Source organism: Manacus vitellinus, unplaced genomic scaffold, assembly GCF_001715985.3.
Source record: "Manacus vitellinus isolate BGI_N305 unplaced genomic scaffold, ASM171598v3 scaffold_17_pilon, whole genome shotgun sequence".
In the NCBI taxonomy this organism is placed as follows: Eukaryota; Metazoa; Chordata; class Aves; order Passeriformes; family Pipridae; genus Manacus; species Manacus vitellinus.
This window is the reverse complement of record NW_021939256.1, coordinates 8,788,479-8,811,738: the sequence shown is the minus strand read 5'-3', so window position 1 is coordinate 8,811,738 and position 23,260 is coordinate 8,788,479. Positions and strand designations below refer to the sequence as shown.

At 37.1% G+C, this 23,260-nt stretch overlaps 1 protein-coding gene across 2 annotated transcripts in view; it reads left to right on the top strand.

The window, feature by feature from the left end:
- The window catches only part of RPRD1A (regulation of nuclear pre-mRNA domain containing 1A), a 43,845-nt gene that overhangs the window by 6,135 nt on the left and 14,450 nt on the right, over positions 1-23,260 (top strand). Inside the window, exons 2-7 of one of the 2 annotated variants that reach the window (XM_018070072.2) lie at positions 3,544-3,673; positions 4,388-4,494; positions 4,577-4,671; positions 5,538-5,664; positions 5,763-5,938; positions 8,817-9,267. In XM_018070072.2, the coding sequence (XP_017925561.1) occupies positions 3,544-3,673; positions 4,388-4,494; positions 4,577-4,671; positions 5,538-5,664; positions 5,763-5,938; positions 8,817-8,873 (692 nt within the window). In that variant the 3' untranslated portion in view covers positions 8,874-9,267. Of the gene's footprint in view, positions 1-3,543; positions 3,674-4,387; positions 4,495-4,576; positions 4,672-5,537; positions 5,665-5,762; positions 5,939-8,816; positions 9,268-23,260 lie in introns of those variants that run through there. The other variant, XM_018070071.3, reaches the window with a different exon arrangement.

The window sequence follows — 23,260 nt, the reverse complement described above, 5'->3', positions numbered from 1 at the left end:
GGGTGTTTTTCTGTAGTTATATCTAAGATGGTAAATATCTCTTGGCTCTAGGGAAGAGGTGTAGAACAGCATGAAACTAATGGGCATGTTACTAGCAATCTTCATGAGAGCTCAATTTCAAATCAGGAGGTAAACCTGGAGAAGACAAATATAGGTGATTATGGTGCCTTTGATTGCCAGAGCTAACCTCAGTGAAAATGACCATCTTATTGCCTTTCAAGGTAAAAATACTAGTTTCTTGCACTAAAATGGTGTCTTCGTGTTAAGAGCTCTCTAAGTGTTATGGACTAAAGCATATAATGTCAGGGCATCTATATTGAACTGGCAAAGAACCAGGCGTACCAGGTATGCTTTCCTAAGAAGCATGGCTTGCCAAAAACTAAGACTTAAAAATGTAATTTCCACTTAGATACCTCAGTATGCCAATTGTAGGTGAAATATCATTAATATCTGAAGGATATTCATTGGCATTTAAACATGTCAGGTACATTTTTCGGACAGACATAGTTTCATTTGCAAGATGCAGATCCCACTTAGTGTCATTATGGATGCTTTATAATCAGAATAATATGCTTAATATGGTCTTACACCAACCAACACTGTTGACATGTTAAAATATTTCAGAATACAGTGCTTCAGGGAGCTACTTTGGTGGCTAAATGGTAAATCTAACTGAAACAAGCAGAGGAGTTATGCGAACGCTGCACAAATCTTCTGAAAAGATGACTCAGTCCAATGTGGATGATTTCTTAGAAGTTTTGTGTTAGCTCACTGTACTGTTAGGGTACCAGAGGTACTGTGGGCTGGCTACTTATAACACTGTACACTCTGGCAGCATGTGCCTTACAGATCCTTCTTCAACCTAAGTTCTTATGTTTTTTTCCCTTCATTTTCTTCTCACAGTAGGAATGCTTTTGCTAATAGCCTTGCCACGTGTTGAGGACACTTAAAATAATCCATTTGATCCATTTTGTTGTTCTGAGATTTATCAAAGCCCTGGACTGCAAAGTTCGTGTCACTACGAGTGAAGAGAGATGCTTTTAACATAATTTTTTTCCAGAACAGATCTATATGGTCCTGAATTCAGTTTTGTATTTCAGACTTCAATAGTTAATTTACAGTCATAGTAGAATGCTTTTCAGCTCAAATTTGTCAGCTTCAGTTGCCAGAGGTTACATTGTACTTTAGTCTCATGGGTAAGGCAGGTTGCTAGTAGATCAGTATGTAAGTCTTGAAGATTTGTGAAATGAAAGGAAGCCATTCTCAAGACTAGGCATAATTTTCAGCATTGGAATTTTGTGCACCACATTCTTACAGCAAGAGGGATTCAATTTTATTTCACAATTGTCTTTGTGAACATAAGGGTACAGTATTGATTGAACTTTTAACCAAAACCACAGTTAGCTTAATAGTGGGTTTAGGATTTTTGTTCATTTTATGCAACTTTGTCTATGTTGAATTGTAACAGCAAGCTGAAAAGGTAGTACTAGGTGAAATAAGCCAGAAAGTGAGTTTCTGGGTTTTCAAAGGCTTTTCCAAACCTGGTACATGGATGTCTTTACTGCAGTGAATAGATCAAGTCTAGGTTTTGTGAGAATCAGCACTACCTGACTTCATGGCACTGTGCATGCACCTCCTGTCTTTGCCAGCTCAATTGATTTGGCTTATGTTGGAAAGATAAGATTTGTCACAAATTAGTTACATCACTGAGCATTAAAACATGACTTTTTTCCTGTAAAATGGATGGACAAGGACCTATCTTGCATGCAGTTCCAGAGGATATAGTATGGGGAGTGACCTGCTTCATTAGATTTTGAGTCATAATTCTGGGCTTATTTAAGAAATGGGGAGGGGTGCAGGGTCATCTTTGGTAAGTGCTCCTTACTTTTTGGTATGCCTGTGAGACAATATGTGTTTTCTAAGATTCTCTCTTTGAATAATTCAAAGCTTTCTATGTGTCAGAACTTTGTTTTACCTGAAACCTAGGTAGGAGATGTGTTGTTGTGTCATCAGTCAGGTTTTAATATAGAAGTTGAGTAGCATAAGTTTAAAAAAATCTACATTTTAGATTAGCCAGATTTTGTCACAAATTTATTTCCTTTAGTGACTTCAGTGTTTGGAGTAGACTTTTAATAGATCCACCTTGTGTCCAGCACTTCCAAGCTAATTCTTTTTTTTTGCCACTCTTTAGTTTGCCTTGACTGTAAGAGATAGGTGTGTTTTTACGTTTAGCAGAGGGGTTTTTTTTCCCCCCACTTAGTCCAGAAATCTCAACTTGTTAGATATGTCTGTCCAAGAGGATGGGAAAAATTCAGTACTTCAAGGAGAAATTCCTCATAAGAGTCTTTCCGTAGTGCAAAATTTATTTTCAAAAACATTTCCCTGGAGTGAAAACATATCAACAATGAATTTTCTCTTTGTATGTGAGGGTGATGATTCTGCATTTTTGAGAGGTTGGAATAGAAATTAACAAAATCAAATCATATTGTGGACTAAGCATGAATTATAGGAAATCCTGGACTGGCTTTACTACAGTTGAGAGGGCAGAAAAACCTTGTCTTTCAAAAGAAATCTCTTTTTAAAATCAAAGTGTACATACTGAGACTATGTAGTGGTAATGATATTCTGGTGTTAACCAAGGTTAGAAGTGTTACAATAAGAGTTACAGACTTGTAGACTACTGAAGATTAGATGAAGTATGATTGTAAATGAAAACACTCAGGTAGGAACACTTAAAAAACATGGAATAGATTTTCAAAAGCAACTTGTAAATTGCAAGCTTGTAATCTATTGCACATTAATGGAGAGGAGGTAGAATACTTAAGATGCTCGGAGAAGGGATACACCAAGGAGCCTGAAAGTGGTTTTTGAATGTTCTCTTGATGTTACAGCTACCAGCATGTGAGTATTTTAACAATTAGGAGATGAGGGAGGAAAGTATCACAGTGATAATAAGGAGACTGACTAGGGGTTGACTGTTCAGTTTGCTCAAATGCAAGGAGAAGTGGGTATGTAAGACTGATGAAATTCAGACTGAAAAGGAGGAGGTTCTTCTCAGGAATGAATGACTGTGGATCTGTGAAGTGACTTGTGAGAGGACTTCATGAGTGTAAGAAATTTATGCAGGCTCAAAGGAAAGCTAAAGAAATCCATGAGGGCTACCTAACAGACATATCTCATAAGACTCAGGAAAACACCTGAGAATGGTTGGGGTCTGAAGGACACTTTGGAATATCTGGGGTTTTTCCTGTTTGTTTTCAAAGATGATGCTAAAGGGAAGTTTTCATACTATGAAGGAAGAGGAATTTGTACAAAGAGAGCAGAAGAGAGAGAAAACCCAATGGGTGACTGGAGTCTTTTCACATGAAAATGCTGTAAATGTGAAATGGTTGTAAGCAATAATGAAAACAGAAAAAAACATCTTTTATTTCAGAGTGGGGGAGGTCCGGAGGTGGGTGTTTGTATTTGGTATAAATGTGGATAAGTAGATATTAGTTAAAGGAAATAAAATTTCTAATTTTTCTTTATTATTCTTTTTATTAGCAAAACCAAATAGGAAGCTGACATTCCTGTACTTGGCCAATGATGTCATACAGAACAGCAAAAGAAAAGGACCAGAATTTACAAAAGACTTTGCTCCAGTAATAGTGGAGGCTTTTAAGCACGTTTCAAGGTACGGTAAACTTGTATGTGCAGTGTCCTTATTCATACTGTGTTTGAGGGGGATTTAGAGAAGTCCTCAGTTGGTCTCTTCTGGCCCAGCTAGTCTTTGTGTGCTATTTCTCTACTTGAGGTCTTGTTAATTTAATTTATTCAGTGTTCTTTTGATCTTGGAGAGTCTTAATGCTGTTGGATGAAGTTTCATAGTAAATTCATCAGCATTCAGTCCGTTCTGCTTTGGAAAGCTGTCAGCTATTCCTGAAACTAAGAGACTTGCTTTCAGTCTGTGTGTATGTGCTGCAACAGTTTGATATTTTTCGTTGCTGGTGTTTCATGATTTGTTTTTCCCCAGCAGCCATTAATCTCATCACATGAGGAAGCTAGAGTCTTGATACAGGATTATTTTCACAATGATACACAGCTGTTGAAGCAGCACAAACCTATTTGCAGTGTTTGCATAATAGGGTTACAGACCTGCAGATTTATGGGTTGAGCAAGAAAACAGAGTTGGGCATTGGCCCTTTTTTATTTATGTGCTTGCTAAGACACCATGAACTGGCATTTGCTTTTCTTTCTTTAAAATGTGATTTTGTTATTTTCTGAGATTATTTGACTTCTGATGCTTGGATATTGCTAAGGTATGTGAAGGTTCTTCTGTGAAAAATAATCATATAGCAGCACTGTACTTCTACCTAGTGCTGATACTTGCTTTTTTCCCCTGTAACAGTGAGTCTGATGAGAGTTGTAAGAAACACCTTGGCCGAGTGCTGTCTATCTGGGAAGAAAGGTCTGTTTATGAAAATGATGTATTAGAACAGCTTAGGCAAGCTTTGTGTAAGTATTTTCTGTGTGTATCAAGGTTCAGTCTCTTCTTTGAAATACTATTTCCCTGACTGCTCTGTTTGTTTTCATTTAGATGGAGACAGAAAGGGGAGGAAGCGCACGTATGAACAGATAAAAGTTGATGAAAATAACTGTTCACCTCGAAGTTCTCCCACTGACCCTCCTCAGGTAAAAACATGTTTATAAAATTCTGTATTTACATATGATTTCATGCAGAATTTTTCAGTTACTCCTGTTTTTGAATGATCTCTGTTTTTCTTTTTAATGAGGTACTGTTTCTGTGCAAAAACTTTTCACAGTATTTCAGGTTACATGTATATTGTAACTTTAGTCATTTGACACTAAACCTGAATGTATTAACTGTATGTCCAGCTTTGCTCACATCAGGATTTCAGCAGCAGTTTCTACAGTGTTTTGGGTTCTCATTCAGTTTCCACGGTAGTAATGAGTAACCCATGTGTTAGAGTAAGATTGTTATGGATTTATCAGTAAAATATTTCTCAGAGTTGCAATCATGATGGTTGGGAAAAATTGTCTACCTTGCACTGTTATAGCTTTCCTAATTCGTACGGGTTTTTTATTATGGTATTGCCCTATCTCAAAAGGCTTTTTGTTATGGTCAGGAACGACTGTCCTCAAATAATCACATGAGCTCTACTTTCAAAAGAAGCACACTGATCTAGTCTGATGCAATAGTGAAGCAAAATGACACGAAAGATAATGTTAAAAATCTATAGTAAAATGAAAGGTATTGTAAAATATTCGCTGTCAAAAATAAAAGATGTATAAGTAATCCTTATATACCAAGAATTTAAATGAAAAAAATCTGTTGGAGGAAGGTGACCTTTAAAACTGGGAACGCTGCAATATTGTCCTGAGAATGAAAGGTTTGGTTTTGTTCTCCATCTAAAAGCTGATGCTGCAAATGCTGTTGAAATTACCATCAAATCAATTCCAAAGCTTATTGTAAGATACTGTTTTGTTCTAGGATCTGTTTACTTAAAGTAGTTCTCCATCTTACATGCTTTTTTCAGACCACAGATCTCATTAGAGCATTACAAGAACTAGAAAATGCTGCCTCTGGGGATGCAGCAGTTCATCAGAGAATAGCCTCGCTGCCTATAGAGGTCCAAGATGTGTCCCTGTTAGACAGAATAACAGGTGAGGGTTGGGGACCCAGTAACCAAAATGCTGTTCTGAGAACCTAACGATGTGTGATGAAATCACGCTTTACTTGTTTTTCTCTGCTTGCTTTTTAGATAAGGAATCTGGAGAGCAACTTTCCAAAATGGTAGATGATGCATGTATGTTGCTGGCGGATTACAATGGCAGGTTGGCAGCTGAAATAGATGATAGAAAACAGCTGACTCGAATGTTATCAGACTTTCTCCGATGTCAAAAAGAATTCCTTGCAGAGAAAGAACATAAGCTGGAAGTGCGTAATGTTTTGTTTTAGTCCATTCTTCACTAAAGCTTGTTCTTGCAAATGTTTTTAGTTGGCCTAAAAAACTGGTATCTCCAAAGATAAATATTTAATTGCCGCTCTTACATCTTTGCTTCCAGCACATTATTAACATTTTGTTTGATTCCAGTGTTCTAAACCTGTTAAACCAGCTCTTTGGTTTTTTAGCTATTCAGTCTTTGTTATATGTACAGACTTAGTTTTAGTAGTGCAGATAAAAACTCTTACCCTGAGTGTTACAAACGTAATTTCTCACAATTTTTTTTCATACTCCTTTCATTCACTGTTGTAAGTCTTAGTTATGTATTTGCTAAAGGATAAGAATTTAATCATTGGTTTCAGCACAACTTTTTAACCAGACTCAAGCATCCATTAAACCTAGTAAAATGGAGTTTTAGCCTCTACAGCCTCTAATACAGCTGGTTAGCAGCACTAACACCATTAGGACCAGACAGATCACAATAAAAGAAGGATGCAGAGTCAGGGGATCATGCTCATAATGAGCTGCTAAGTTATTCTATTCTTTGCTATTCCCAGTCATCTGTTTTCCTTTCCTACTATGTAATACTGTAAAGCCTCCTGTTGAACATCCCACATATTTAGAATATGTCCATAATTTTATGTCAATTGCTTACCTGGGCTAACTTGAGTACTACAGTCATAGAACTGAAGCTGTATCATTTTTCAAGAGGAGATATCTAAACAATTGCAGTGCCCTGTAACTGTAGCATATGCATATATGGTGCCCAAATTAATTACTCTTGAGGTTTCGTCATACAGGCCTGTCAGGAACATTTTCTTTGCTTAATGGGTTTTTTTTATCTTTTTATAACTTGAGTTCAGATTTTGTATTGCCTTTGTTCAGGAAAATGCTGTTCACAATGTATTTGAAGTCATCATTCAGATCAGTTGTATCATTCCCACTCTTATTTCCTGACTTACTTACTTTCCTCTATGCCTCACAGAAAAGCAATTGATGAAGGTTCTTCCTGTCAACTTTACTGTGTGTGTTTATCCTGTGGGAAGAATATCAACCAACTTCATGTAAGATAGATGGTATCACAGTAGTTCTGATTGCAATAGCAACTGACCCAACTGGATAATGGAACCTGGAAGATTAAAGAACAGGAAGCCTTAAGCTTTTCATCACATGCCCTACCTCCCCTCTGACTGTGTGTAGTGGGTTTGAAGGACAAATACCCAATTTCAGTGAAGGACTGATTGTCTAGAGACACTGACTTGTTTTTGTAGCTCAGTACCAGCAATTATTCCCTGTTTAGGTATAGTAGACCACTGGGATAGTGAGTTGCTCAAAAGGCAGTGACTTGGTGTTTCAGACAGATTTATAATTCTGTGAAAACAAGAGAGCTCAATTAAAAAGAAATCACAAATGGTAGTGCAACTGTGAGCAGATTCTGCCCTTGTTCATTGTTTTCATCAAATATAAACCAGTTTAATTTCCCAGTATTACTAGATCAGAGAATTCATAATTGTAAGAGACAGGAGTTGCGTATTACTGGGCTGTCATAGTCCTTAAAACCAGGTTTCTTGGCTGAATTATTTAAACTGCTAAAGAATTGCATTCTAATACAGCACAGTTCCATTTTGGAGTAGTTTGAGGTCTTTCTTTAAAAAGTGGGAGACATTCTTCAGTAGCTGTAGCAGTCTGTTTTAAACAGATGAAGTCCTGGGATGTTGAAGGATACTGTAAGAATGTTTTTAGGCTGATCAGTGTGGTATACATGTGAATTACTAATAAAGAACTGTGAGCCGAGATGGTGTCAACCCAGGTTACTAATAAAGGCTGATGAGCCAAGAGATCGTTAAGAACAGCAACCTTACAATGAAGTTTCTAAGCTAGTGTTAAGATAAATGAAGTGACCTCATGCTCACTACCATTAGTGCTTTTTGGTTTGAGAAGTGGAGGCTGATAAACATTTTGATGTTTTGAAATGTTAAGATCAGGATGTTTTCATGATACTGTCTGCAGGGCCTCCTGACTTAGCTTCTGTGATTGTTTTTAGTTCCTAAGAAATGGAGATGAAGCAAGGACTCTGTCTTTACTGTCTTGGGAAATTCCATACCTTAAATTGAGCCTTACTTCTTGGCTTCACATTTGAAATAGCACTGGGAAAGGGGCCCGTCACCTAATTCTTTGAGAATGTATTTCCCTGAACTGTGTTCCTAGGTTTTGCTGCTCAAGTGTGATTTCTGATGAAATTAATTTGTTCTAGACAAGATTGTTTCTTTTGTTAGACTTCTGGCTATTGACATTTTTCTTAGTATAACATGGTCTCTGGGTCGTAACATATCAAGTCTTCATTTCTTCCTGAATTAGTATCACCAATCTGTGAGTATAATGCTGAGACCCTAGCTTACTGATTTGTTAAACACTCAGGTATGGCAAGAAACAAGTGGATGTATTCTTGGTTGAATCTAGAAATGTTACTTGCTGTTGACCTGGTTTAACAGCAATAGAATTTGAATTTCCAGAGAATTCTCATTAGCTTTCAAGTTTAGATGGGACCATTAGACCTAAATTTGCAGATCTTTTATCTTCTAAAGACAATTTACAGGTAAGTAATTTTGAATAACCAATCTTTCTATGAGTAGTTTTTTTAAGAATGAGAGTTTCTCTAATTGTTATTTCTGAAGCAGAAGCGCATGATTCACATAAAAATCAAGGTAATGTATGCATTAAATCTTGAAAGGAGATTTTGGTAACAAATAAATAATACCATGTCTGCATCAAAAGCTAACAGTACTGCTTAGTAGGTGACTTTCCTAAGTATGTTTGGGGTAAGTAGTGTCATTTTTAACTCTTAAATTGTTTTCTTTAACGTCTTTCTAGCTTCTGTTGCAGGTGGTGGACATGGACCTATCTTCTAATGATGTCACCATCCATTAGTACACACATCCTGCTAAAAATAAATTTAAGAATCAAAATCTTGTATTGTCTGTTGTTTTTGAAAACTTGAAGAGGAGGATTTCTGTAACTAGTCATACCAAACCTCTGCTATTTTCATCTATATTCTCACAAACATTACTGAGTTTATGCCTGAGATGGATAAATATTTATCCAGTGTCATTCCTTTTTCTTGAAGACTAAATCTGTCACGTGATTGTTCTTAAAACTCCCAGGTCCTTTTGATAAAATCATTCGAAATTTGCAATGGAGAAGTTCGGGGGTCACTTGCATTGAAGCTGCCATTACCAAAAGGAGAGAACTGTGAAAACAAGACTTTTTCAGGCTTTCACTTACACTCTAGCTATTGGGTTTACATGATCAGAAATGAGAAGTGATGAATGTAGGGCTTGTCCTTCACAAGCACAATAAAAAACTTTATTAGGTAGCAGAGAATGTGTGTTTTATAATTGCACTTATGCCCTTTTGGAACCTCCCTCAAATTTCACATCATCCTAAAGAGTATTTTCTCTTCACTTTTGTAAGTTTTAGATTAGTATAAATATTTAAGGTTCAGAGTACTGTAGCTCTGTCTAGGATTTCTAGCTAGATATGATTCTGTCGATTAGAGAAAATGGAAATTTTTGCAGAAATAATTTTATGGAACCATTTCTTTATGAAAACTTTGAGTGCTAATACCATTTCAAGTTTTCTGCTGTTTGGGTTGATTGTTCCCACTTTGCTTCCTTTTCGTATACCCGTCCTAACTCCCTGCCTATCCCCTACTTTTTGAACAGAAGTGTTGGTTGGTTTCTTGGTCTCACTGAAGGCTGATAAAAGGAGCTTTTTATGTTATACAGGAACAGAGAATTGGGTATACATAAATTGATACCCAGGTGTGTTCATGTCCTTTTGATAAGACTGTCCTGTACACATTCTGAGGTTAACATGGCCTTAAAAATGAAATGAACGAGAGAAGTATTTGATTTACTGTTCTCTCATGTTGCTTTGCTTTTACCTCTTCCACAGGTTGATTACAGAGTAAATAGTCTCTTACTACGTTTCAAATAAAGGATCTGATAGTCTGAAATCTTACATGACGTATTAACAAGTGTGAGTAGGGGATCATGCAACCTTTTTCTAGAAAAACAAGACAGCCTCTCACACTCATTTTGACATTACAGAAAAATGAAGCATTACTACACTTAGTGTATACTGGATGACCCAGTTTCTCACATACTGTTTCTGTCAACTTACCACTTAAAATTGGGGAATATGTTGTCACTAGATCCAAATTTTTATGAAGGAAATACTACTCTGGGAAGTAAAACCACTACCGTGTTTTAGCAGCTTGCATTTAATTAAGACACTTTTATTGACGATGTCACTGTCTTGCATTCCTGATTTTCTACAGCTATATAGACAATATTCATATTCTTACACTCACACATCTGGTTATAAGTGTGGTTTCTTGGCATGTTGAGAGAATACTATATGTTCAGTACACTTTTATTATATGATTGAGCTTTATGGCTCAGTATAGTTTGACTTGTCTTCCTGAAGGTTTTGTCATGGATTTTTAAAGGTAAACAGCAAAAAGTTATTCACCCTTGTCTGTAACTGTGGACTCAAAGGCCTTTTTTTTTTTTTTCCTGCTTGGTTCACAATTAATGGTTCCAAGTGTAGGCAAAAATGTTAAGTAAACAGTTCAGGGATGGCAGTGGTATAACAGGCCTCTTGTCCTTAGGTTTTGTTTCACAATACAAGACTGGATTGGTACTATTGTCTGCTGTTGCCCTCCAGCATGGCTTTAATGTAATCACAGGGTGTAGTGCTTTCCTTGCTATTTTTTTTTCTTTTTACCGCTTGTACTTCACTAGAACCTTTGTAAGTCAGCTCTTTTCGTTCAGTGACAGATTACTTAGGGTAATATATTCCATCATGCTTCCTACTTTTCAAGTCCACTGCAAATAATTCATTTCTTCATAACCTTGCAGCTGAGCAGCTAAAGTGTTCTGCTGAGCTTTGGTTGAAGTCAAAAATTGATTTGTAGCATGAGTGCTACACTGCCCTTTGTTAGGGGATAGAGTTTGCAGTATTGTAGGTGATCTCCAACTCCATAAATGTGGCAGCAGCACAGTAACTCAAGTTAATCTTGAGTTAAAGCTGAGCTGCCAACAATGCAACCATTACAGAACTTGTAGCTTGGAGGTAGCAGGAATTGGGCAGTAAGGCTCATCTATACTCATGAGGACTTTTGAATATTTAAGATCTTCTGATACATGCTTGGCAACGGAAATAATGGTACCAAACAACATGTTGTGTGATCTCTTGACATGAATCATTAATTTCTGTTCAGGATTGCAGCTTCAAAAATTGAAGCTGAGTTGGCAGTGCTTCCAGTTTGTGGATTATGACTTCTACACAAAGAGGTGTTTGAGTCAATTCAGATATTCTTGTGCTGAGGGGAACGTGACTGTAGACCTTTTTATAATAAAGGGAGGAGACCTTCACCATAAGTACTTTCCTTCTGTTGTGGCCCAGTTTCAAGTAACTTGTATTGTTTTTCAGAGAAATGTATGTAGCTCTTAACAATCAGGAAGGAAATATAGGCTAAGGATCTCTAATCAATGAATTCTTTTCATCCTAGCTCTCCCTATCCTACCCTGTACAAAATGGAATATATAAAATAAGACCTGGGTTGGGTCTCTTTTCTGCAATAGAAGTAGGCTTGCAAAGCATTTCTACAGGTAGATAGTGTATCTTTTAAATGTGGTTGCTTTGTTTCCATGAGCACTTTTTTCAGTGGCTGGAGATACAGTTGTAGAGTTTTGTAGCAGTAATTTGCAGGACTAGAATGGAGAACAGCAGCCTGGAGGTCAAACACAGCAAAGCAAAGTCAAGTGGTCAGTGCATTTTATTGCCCTGTGTTGTACGCATTTTATGAGCATAATGCTTATTTGACCCATTTCTCGTAGCAAGCTTATAACCTGTATGTACTTGAGTAATAAATATACCTTTTTCATATAGTGCCTTAACAGTTGCAGGCTCAGATACCATGGTGCATAGTTACTCAGTTTTCAGTACCTGAAAGAGTATTAGATATCACAGATCAATTCAGAACAGCAGAAACACTTGAAGACTTCCACATTTTAAATTGACTTGCCAGATATTTGAATATAAATCCTGGCTTTACTAAGGCAGGTTGTAGGTTATACTTTGCTTATCCTTGTGAAGTAAGGATAATATTTGCTTCAGTTCATCACATTTTAAACATTGCTTGTCACCTTGAACATGCTCTGGTTTTAAAAAGGGGTAATAAAAATGTTACAATTTTTTTTTTTTTTTAGCAATTTCACCCTTATTATTTGTGAAGGATGGGGGTTTTTAATTTTCACTCTGCAGCTTACCCATTACTTTTTATTTGAAAGGGGAAAAAAAAATACAAGATACCACAAGGTACCAGGTACTTTAATACCCTTGAGGTGCCTTTTGAATTCCTCATTATAAAAATACAGAGAGAAGATACTGGTCTTACCTAAGTAGCACTTGCTGTTGTTTGCAAGGCTTTTAGACAGAATGCTCCTGGCTACTGCCAGCCAAAAACTTCATACTATTAACCAAAATGAATGGATCTGTTTGTGTCACCCTCAGAAGAACAAGTTTTGCAGGTATGTAAAACCTTGTGCAAACATCTGAGATGTTGGGAAATTGAAAAGGAAATAATCAGTGTTATGTCTAGAACTTCCTAAATTTTTTGAAGGACAGCTATAGATTGGCAAGTGACTGTGTGGTGCTTCCTGCAGCAGATGTTTCCTTTGCTTTGATCAGGTGTTTGCTGGAAGAAAAAGAAAACCTGGATGTAAGAAATGGATATAAGAAATACTGAAACCGTAGTGCCTGTTTGTGTTGGTAGTAGCAGTGAGGTCTTTCAAGTTAAGACTACACCTTTTCTGCAAGCCTTAATTTCCTGCAGTAATACTGTTACTGTTTACAGCATTTTAAAATTCTGATGTTTGTGTTGCTAGACTTATTAAATTGTAATAGTTTTTTTTCATCTGTGTTGTGAATACGAAGTTAGCAGAACTGTAAACCCTACCTGTATCCCTCCCACAGCTAGAAACTTGCTTTTGGAATTATTTGTTAAAGCAGCTGTGAACTCTAGATAGTAACATAAGACCACACTGGGGTGAAAGGTAGTAACTACAAAGACTAAACACTGGGCTTTCTCTCTCAGGAGTTACAAAGGAAACATCTGTAGTCTAGTTTCGAAAAAGAATGTTATGGATGGAAAGGAAGAGGGAAGGGAATGTATTAAAAAGCTCTACCCCACAATTGGAGATGACTTGTGTAAACAAACTGAATGAAAATCTGTTGCTTTAGCTAATGTCTCCTGATAGTTTCATTTAATGGGAAAATAAGCCTATGTGTATTTGAAGATAAGTGTGTCTGACTCAAAAGCTGTGACTCAAAAGAGAACTTAATGTTCTCTTTAAATAGTGTCCTAATTAAGGCCTGTGCTGTTAGGCTGATACCCAAAAGTTACAATTGGAAATTTTTTCTGCCATCGTTAAGATCTAGAAACTTTAATATGTTTTTTTTTGTTTAACGAGCTTCTACATGAAGTTGAAGCACCATGCTCAAGTTGCACTTTACTATGCCCTCTACAAGTACTTAGATTTTTTTTTTTTGCTGCGTTTCTGATAATGATTTGCCTGGTAGGTTGGAAGAGCTGATGAAAATTGCTTCCAGGAATTTCCGGCAGCAGAAAGAAGAGAAATGACTAGAACATCAGCTTGCTTTTCCTCTCAGCCATAATGAAACAACACAAAGCAAATTTCATTCTGTCTCACTGACAGACTTCTGATGTTTTCAGTTAAAACCACTGTAGTGTTATACAGAACAAGTGATTTATGTGAAATCTGATGTAGAACATAAAAACACTCATGCTTTTGTGGATAGAAGGAAACAGTGTTCAGGTGGACAGCAACTAGCTGTGAGATGGCATTTAAAGAAAATGTGCATCCAGTGTGCTTACTGTAGATCTTGAGCAGAGTGCTTGTATTTACCTCTGTCCTCATATCTGCCTAGGAAAATAATTCATCAGCTTAAGTAATCATTTGAGGTGGCAAGTATTTTCAGATCTTGTTAATGAAATAATAAATTACATATTGTTATCAGTTGTGTTTCAGTGTCAGCATAGGGGAAAGTAAAAAAACTGATGCAAACTAATTAGTAAGTATAGGTGATATGACAAAAACCTCTCTGCATTTAGAAAAAATGTATTATGGGTGAAATATTCCTATTTTGGAATATGTTAGCATTTTGTAGTATGTAAGGGTAGTGCACTTTCCATGTGGTTCTGTTTGTTTATTTGGTGGGGTTTCTTGGTTTTTTTTTTATTTGTTTTTTTTTTTAAATCCAGAGCTTGAATTGAAATTTGCCTATTATTGAGTCCATCAACTTTGAATAAAATATAAGAAAATAAGAAATAAGAACACTCAAGAATTCATATGAATCTTACATGACATAAGAATAATTTTTAGTGTTAGTAATTTTGTTGTCAAAATGATTTGAGTTCATGTGAATCAAAATGAAGTTCATAGTTGAGTTTCTTTAATCAAGCACCCAAGCAATTCTGTTTTCATAATTTAAATTCATTATGATCTTATGTAATGGTCCTCCTGAACTAGTCACAGGGTTTATTGTGACTGTTGCAGACAAATTCCATCTCTTCAGCTAAGGCTATGAATGTAGAGGGCAGAAATACTCTTCAGTAGGACTCAGTGAAACTGAATTTTACAGATCAAAAGCATCACAGTTAAACCAATGTCTTAGTCAGCATAGTAAACCTGGGGAGCTTACTTCAAAAAATAAAATCCAGCCCGTTTTTTTTTTTTTTCAATCAACTACTCGTCATTCCTGAAAAGCTTAAAGAATAGTAGTCCACTTCATGGAGCGGTAGGTCAAGAGCCCCAGCTGAGAAGAGATGAAAACTGTTAGGGAACATAATTCTTAGCTGGGCTGTGCTGATAAATCCAGTTTGTAAAAACTCTTTATCTTTCTGTTATAGCTTGCTGGTTAAAAACAGGATTTTGAGTAGTGTTTCCTTTCATCTAGTAGCAGCTGTAGTTCAGTTAATACTGGCCTTATTCTGAAGATTCATCTCCAAGAAGAAATGATAGCCCTTTTTCCTAAAGAAACCAATCTGGTAGGCTTGCTTCCATACTGAAACACACAATGTGTGTACTCTGAATCAAAATGCTGAGGGGGAAAGAGGAGTAGGGTCACTCCAGAACTTTCACACAGTGCTGCAGGTACCTGGCAGAAGTGTTTATTCTTTCACTGATTGGAAGCTGAGATTTATGTTCATGTATATGTTTAGACACATGCCTGCTGTTTGGTTTTTTTTTTTTTTCTTCCTAGCATCTTATTTCAAAATGTGGTTTTTTTAGAAGCTGGATTATTTTCTTCATACCTAGATTTCCCTGACTGAGCAGGGTATGGTATATGTGTCTGCAAAGCAGGGAGAACAGCTTGGAACTATGGATTAAAACACGGTTGAGGACAATGTGGAAACACCAGCTCTCATTTTGAAGCTGTATGGATTAGTTATTCTGAGGGGGTGTAATGGAACAGTAAGAGCAATTGGGAGAGCTGTTTTAGCAGCAGTGAGGAAACACTGTATTCCACATCTGTTTTGCTTGCTGAGAATTAATTTCTTAGCTGGGAAGAAATGGAAGCTTTTTGTCACAAGAGTGCTCAGCACCACCTGATAAGTGTGTAAAGTGGTCCTTACACTTGCCTTAGAGTTTTAGTCTAAACCAAAGAAACAGCCAGAGTACATTTACTTCTGCATTCAGGCTGAAGCAGTTGTAGTGTTTTTCAGTTCTGCCAAAAGTAAAAGAATATTCTGTTGTTCTAGTTTGGAGTTGGTGAAGTTTTTCCACTGCCAAAGTCTGCAATGCTATGGACTAAAACTGAAGGAAATAAGGAGAAACAGAATACTGGGAAACAACACAGGATGATGTATAAATCTCGTAAATGAGCTCTATGTTGTCTTGGAATTTTTACTTTTATTTATATAGTGTGAAGATGTATCTCTGAGATAAAAAAGTGCATTAAGTTGACTTTTTATCAGATTAGAGAGTGTAAAACATTTTTCTAATATTTCTTAGGTAGTGCTGGCAGCGATTGGCAGACGAGGGGAGTGAATTGCTCTTATATAAGGCTTACAGGTACTGTCCGATTTCCTGTGATACTTGACTGTTGCAGTTATGCTGCCAGTTGTATCAGTTCTTTCATTTGACAGGGAAACAGTTGTTCTTGAAAGTTTGATGAAATTACTTCTGTGAATGCGTAAATAGCAGAGGGGCATAAAGGAATGCTTCAGCAGCTCTTCTCCCCTGAGTCTGCTATCCTGAGCCATAACCTCCACTGCTCTTTGCCGCGACAATAGTTGGGCGGTGTAGAAGAGGTCAAGGGATACTGAGATGGAAAGGGGAGAGTTGGAGAGGGCAGACTGGGTGGGAGTTACTCTGGGGTGGAGAATTAGGCTAACTGGGATGCAGTTAGGACATTTGGCTCTTGATTTAGAGGAGTCAAATAGCGTCATTACTTATGGAACACTCTTGTACCACTGTGGTGCCTCATCTTGAATAAATGTACTACTGTGGGTGTAAAATATTTGCATGTGATAATAGAATTGAAACAGTATTTCTCTGAAAGTAGTCTCAAGTGCCAGTGTTTTTAGGTGTTCTCTCCAATATCACTAGCTGTTTTACTTTCTTACCTGATTCAGTATTAAATTCTTTGCTTTTCACAGAAGCACCTTTGTTTAATTTTCTTTGTCTGTGAAATTGACCTCACAGCAGTTTCTAAATTCTCACTGGATTAGTAATTTAGAAATATATTATGAATTCCAATTGATTAAAAAAAAAAACCCTACACATAGTTATCAAATAAAGTACACCCTTTCATCAAGAAAAAGAAGAAAAATCTGCTGTTACAACTTTTTGAAATTGAAGAAGAGCTTCAGTATTTGAAATGAAATAGTACATATTTAAATGGAAACATTTGAAACACTTTGTTGTCCAAGTGTCAAAAAAGAATTTTAGTTACTTGTTTTTCCACACTTCGACACTACCAAACTGAAAATATCACTTTTTTTTAAGTCAATGAGAACAGTATTTTTGAGGGGCATAGGTAGGAGAAGAATGTACTGTGACTTTTTAGGCAGACAAGTATGTTACAACTTAGTTAGTGGAGGAAAGAAGGACTCTGATGAAATAAAGTATTGTTAAGAGGATTATCTGGCCCCAAGCCTTATCTCACTGAATCAGGCTCATTTCTCAGTGTGAAAGGGAGACTTTCTCCATAGTTGGCTCTGTTTTCCACAGCATACACATAATTTTTAACTGGGAGTGAGAGAGGAAGCTTAGGAAAAATGCCACATACTTCCTAAAATAATTGTTGAAGTTACAGTAGCTGTGCACCAGGGGGCTGGGATATTAAATCAGTATTTTGTGATTTAGCACAAATCCTGCAGTATTTGAAACTGTTCTGTGAGTCTCTGATTTCAGTATAGGCTGGTGTTAACAAATAGATAGAAATCACTGTAAAATTAAGCCTTAGATCTTCCTGTAAGTTAGACATTTCCCTTTGTGTTTTGGTGAGATATTTTCCCTCATCCCCATTCATCCAAACCAGACATTTTTATGCTGCTCCATCTTTGAGGTCTCATAAACCAGATGGGGAGAATTTGTTTTACAGTTAGCACATGCAGCAGTTTTAAAGCTCTGCTGCATCAGAATTTGGGGTAGAAAACATGTAGTAGCTGCTTTGTTAGTTATTACATTGCAAGACAGAGGGTCAAGTTTTGAAAAACACAGAATTGAAAGTTGGAGATAAGCACTGAACTTTTGAGTTCGACCCTTCAAAAGACTTTTCCTTTGAAGTGAATTCTGAAAGTAGAATGTTGACCATAACATAATGTGGAGAGGGCTGGAGAATCAAGATTTACATCTGACTGTGGTCGTAGACATCAAGTAAATGCTTATTTTGCTCTATTTCCTCAAATACTTGGTTTTCATGACCCCTTTCTGTTCTTAATTATGTTTTTCTTCCTTTGTTTCTCTTCAGTCAGTATCAAAGGTTCATTTTACTCCAACCCAAATACTTAGTTCATTGGCCAGCAAGGGGGGTAGAGGGACATCATTGTTTGTTTGTACCACAGTTATTTATGCCTGTGAACAGTTCTCAGATTTTATGTGGAGCACTGAGCTCCTTATAACTTCTTTAAAGACAAGCCTCAGAACTGTTGTGTTCTCAGTAAATGTGAGCCCTTTGATCTTGGGTGCAGTAGAAAGCAGGAGACAGCAGATGGTATAACTCCCCCAAGTGATACATTTGGCAGTGTTTCAGACACAAAAAGTTTTGATGTAATTTATTTCTAGGTTGCTAATGGCTACCATAGAGTAGGAGGAATGATTCTACAAGAGCATTAGATAAGAAATCACATTTTCTGCATCACATCCATATTTGCTTTTTGTAATGACCATCACTTTATTTCTTCTTTTCTGCCCTATCACTTATTCTGCATTCTCCTCAAACCATGGTCACTAAGAGAGCACTGAGAATGTTGCATGTGTACAGAACCTCCTTCTTTGCCTCCCTCCACTTTGTCTTTGCTATCCTACATATCCAGACGCAACAGTGAAAGTTGAATCTGGTGCTCTTCATTGCCCAAGATTTTAGAGTGTCAAGGTGAAGCCAAGTTAATTTCTAGATCTGTTCTAGAAACATCATAAAATTTCCCATCTTAAGGTACCTGTTTTCTGAGGGAGATAATTGACATCCATCAGAACCATCCATAGTGAACCATGTACAAAAGGTGCTAGCTCGTTTATAAGGTCAGCGTATTTAATAGGTAAACTTGGCGAGCTGTGCCATCATCAACTTTATTTTGGAGTATTTGGCATCCAGAGAAAATCAGGGGCTTTTTTGAACTGAAACTCCATGGGTAGCTTCCAGCCATAGCTTTTCAGTCTTACTCATGTACGATGATTCCATAATGACTAATGTAAGTGAGAGATACTGCATGGGTACCAGTAGATCATGGTTTCCTCTTTCCTCACTTTCTGTCTTCTGCCCCAGGAAAGCTAGGTGGTGGCGATTTTTGTTGCTGCTGTTGTGTTTTAAACCACTAGTACATTAAAAAATCTTTAGTTTTAGATGATTAAAATCTAGAAGCTGTACCACTCTAATTAGTAATGCATACACTGACTGTTTAAGCAAAACAATTTAGTATGCCATCTTGAAAGCCAGGCATTTTTTGTGCTTGCTGTCACAGGTCATGTAGTTGAATTGAGTGCCATTTCCTGTACAGAAACTCATTGTTTGGCGTAGGATGATATTAGATGCAACCTCTGTACAGAGAATTAAATTCCGTCTGCATGTATACCTATTAATATGCCATAACATGATTACTGTGCTTAGCTTATCTGAAGATAGCTAAGGTCCTTATTCATAATATTCTTATCTGTGGAAGAAATCAGGCATTCTTGCTCAGCAGGGTTATCTCAAAGCATTTTTATTGTCAGGCTGAAAGATTGTGGAATAAAGCAGTGATGCAGGTGCAAACCCAAAGCAGAAAGTATGGTCACTACACACTGGTTTCGTTTTGAGGATCCTGCATGAACTTTTTCAGACAATATGTTCCTCTCAAAAAACTAACAATTCCCAGTTTTCTGGATTTCTTGTACAATAGTGCTGTCTTAGAACACAGCAGCAAGAAATTTAACATGACAAAGCTATCTTCCAGAAAGCAGTATTTAAACCACTACTCTTTTGGTTTCCTAGCTAGCTTCTCACCTATAGTTTATATGGATTGTCAGTGCATTCCCTTGCTGCAGTGCCTGTAAGTGAAAGTCATCCTGATGTCATTGAAAATGTACTGGGCTTTTCTTCAGCAGCTGTTTTGTACCCATATTCTCAGCATTTCTAGAAAGAATCACCTTGAAACTTCTTTTTATCTCCTGGCTGATTAGTGTCTTCTGCTTTGTGCAGAGTGAAGAATCTAGGCCAGTTTTCTGGAACACCAAGATCTTCCTTTTTTCCCAGCTCACACTCCAGTAGAGCTATTATGCTTTGTGCTAATCCTTGAGTCCTAGAAGGATGCTGCTTTATTATTGGGCTTACTAATATTATTGGGCTTTACTAATTCTGGATCATGCAACTGCTTTCAAGCCAGGTAGTTGAAAATTATTGTGTTGATGCATATGTAAAACACAAAATTACTATTAGCATAATTTTTTTCAAATCTAACAGTTCATGATAGAGAAGGTTCCTGTCACTGTGCTGTCCTTTTGTGTCCTCTGCGCTCTATGTGTTCATTTACAACTTGGCAAATATCCTAGCCCCAAATCCTTGGATAACAACCACTAGTAGTCAGTGGAAAATTAATGTTTTTTTCATGCAACATGATCAGAAAAATTGTTCACACTCAATAGCAGCTATAGGTTTTAACTTGTGCTTCTGTTAAACAGCAAGCAATAATGTTTAGGCTTCTGAGGGTAAAACTGTGTGGGCTGTAGGATCATATTGATCACTTGAACTTCAGGTTTGAAGTATTCATTGTCTTCTGGTGTCTGAATAGCTTAACATTCAGTTAGGTAATAACTAAAAGAGCAAGAGAGTTTATAGAAGCTACTTTTAAAAATACCAAAAGTGATAAAGACTGAGATGTATACAGTAGGTTTTAATGATCTTCAGTTATAAAATACTGAGCATAAATGCCGGAATTGCATCTTTCAATGTAATTGATAAAGGCTTTGCATTTAAATATATATTTTCTAATTTAAGAAATCCTAATTGTATGAGGTGATTTAAGATTTAGAGCAAATTTATTTTCTGCACATGAGCTAGTACACAAGCTTCAATAGGAGGAGAGTGCTGGAAAATACTGAATTTCATTAGAGCTCCAGTAAAAACAAAACTACTAGTGAAAAAGGTACATGCATAGACACTGTTGTGAGGGTCAGCAGGCAGGCTGTCAGTGCTGCTGTGGGAGGGTGGGATACTGAGCACTTCTGACAATGCTGTGGGTCCAGAGTTTCCTTGAAATAATTTCTGCAGAAGACGTATGCTGCTGCATACAGACTTATTTGTTAAAGCATGTTGTTCACTGCTCCATGGCACATGTGTGATTAACAATGCTGTTTCTTCCAACACTGGGGCACGTAGCATGCTTTTATGTGATGTCACACAGCTTTTGCCATGTCGCACAATAAACTTTATCCTCCGAACTTCAGTTGATCTGGCAACATAATGAAATATGCCATAAACAGTTGCAGCTTTCCTCCTCCACATGAATGACTGTGGAGAGGGTTTTTTTGCTGGTTTTATTTACCGCTGTTCTGTTAACTCTTCTTGATAACGTAGCTGTGAGCAAGTCACTTTCCCTGAACAGTGACAAAAGCATGGTTTTGTAGTTTGTTCTTTTTAGCTGTGAAAAGGGGGACAGGTGTGTCCTCTCTGCACCATCAACAGGTACTTACCCTTTCATCAGAGGCTCCTCTTGCTATGTTATTGCACTACTGAAGACCTGCTAGAGCTGGCTGGGAGTCACTGAGGGACATGTTTGGGCTGCTTAGCCATTCAGCTTGTGGTGCCTTGCTAGCTGCCTTTTGCAGAGTATCACTATAGAAATCACCTTTTACTTTACAAGGCAAACTCTTTAATTTTATTTTTTTTTTTAATTTTGAATGCATGGTGACTTGTGCAGTCACTCTTTAAGATGGTATCTTAAATTTGGGCGCAAGTCTTTATATTGTATTATAGGTCATGGCTAAATCATACATAATTGACTGTAAGTGTTCATTGTCATGTTTCCCCACATCCCTACAAGGGGGAAGCATTGCCCTTTTCCATGATGATTGCACTGCAGAGTGACAGCAAAGTGCTCCTAGTACTCAAGCTCTCTACCTCATAGTAGGGTGGAAACATATACACAAGGGAAATGTATATAGTTCTTTGTACACTTACTCTAGCCTACCGCATGTCCTGGCAGGTGGGTTTTGGTGTGCCAGCCAGTCGATCCAGCTCTTACCCAAACTTCAGCTGCAGGTTCAGACCTGCTGGCTTTGTTTCCCTTGATGAAGTCCCAGATGTCAGGTGCTGGGTGTACTTTATTTTTATTTTTCTTTCAAACATCACATTTACAAGAGATCTGGAAGCATGAACTTATGGACAGACCAACCTTAACGGTTTACTGAGCAACTAGGGATAGACAATTAATAAAAAAGTTTTTAAATCGCCCTACTAGCTGTGAATAATGGATTTGTGTTCAATTCACTTTGCCACCATGGTAAGCCCTTTGCTGCAGCCAGAGTGCAGTTTCCGTTGCTGCTTCAGGTCTTGTTTTCTCAAGGAATTTGAAGCAGCTCACCAGTGAAATGAGACAGATGTTATTATTTTGCAGTTTGGACATTGAATCTGCTAAACCCCATGTACTTCCTTGCTTTCCTGAGACACTGTAAGGCAAAACAAAGGAAAAGTTTCTAGATTCTTATTTCAGCCTGTACAAATGGCATTAGAGCCTGAGGTTTTCTTTAGAACCTCTGGTACAAATTTAAAGCAGTATCAAGTTTGTGAGAGCAGATTTAGTGTGAATAAGGGAGAAGATTGGAGTGTCTGTCATACAAGAAACCCAGGGTAATGTACTTGGTGAAAATATATCTAAGTGACTTGCATTCTGACATGCAAGAAGCACATAGCAGAAAAGGAAATTTAAGTGATTTATTACTTTGTATAATTCTATTTTTTTCAATACTGGAAACACAAATAACTAGTTTAGAAAATACAGTAGAGAAACTGATGAAGAAGAGTAACTATGTTTAGATGCCTACTGAATAGTCAAAAATCTTATTCATTAGAATCTTTATCAGGAATATCTGAAATGTTCTGCTTTGAAACAAATGGTTTTTCCCTGTGTTCCCCTCCATCCCAAAATAACACATTTTTTAAAAATTGGATGAAAATTGAAAGAACAAAAGATTTTTTTACATTATTTGCTTCCCTCCCCCCATAACAAGTCTGCGGATTTACTCATGCTGATATTTGTAAATATCATGAGGCAAATATAGTAACACTTATTATGTTTGCCTCCTGACCTGATCTCCCCAAGTCCCTTCATCCGCAACTGGATAGAAATACAGACCTACAAAACAGAAAACTCCACAGATACTCTTCAGAGCTTCTGTATAAACTAGCATAATGATTTTAAAGATCATTTTAATGAAATATAGGTGGCTTGAATGGATGAAAGAGGCTTTTGAGGTTATTGCAAGCTGTAGGCTTTTGGGAACAAAATAGTTTATAATGGGAAAGAA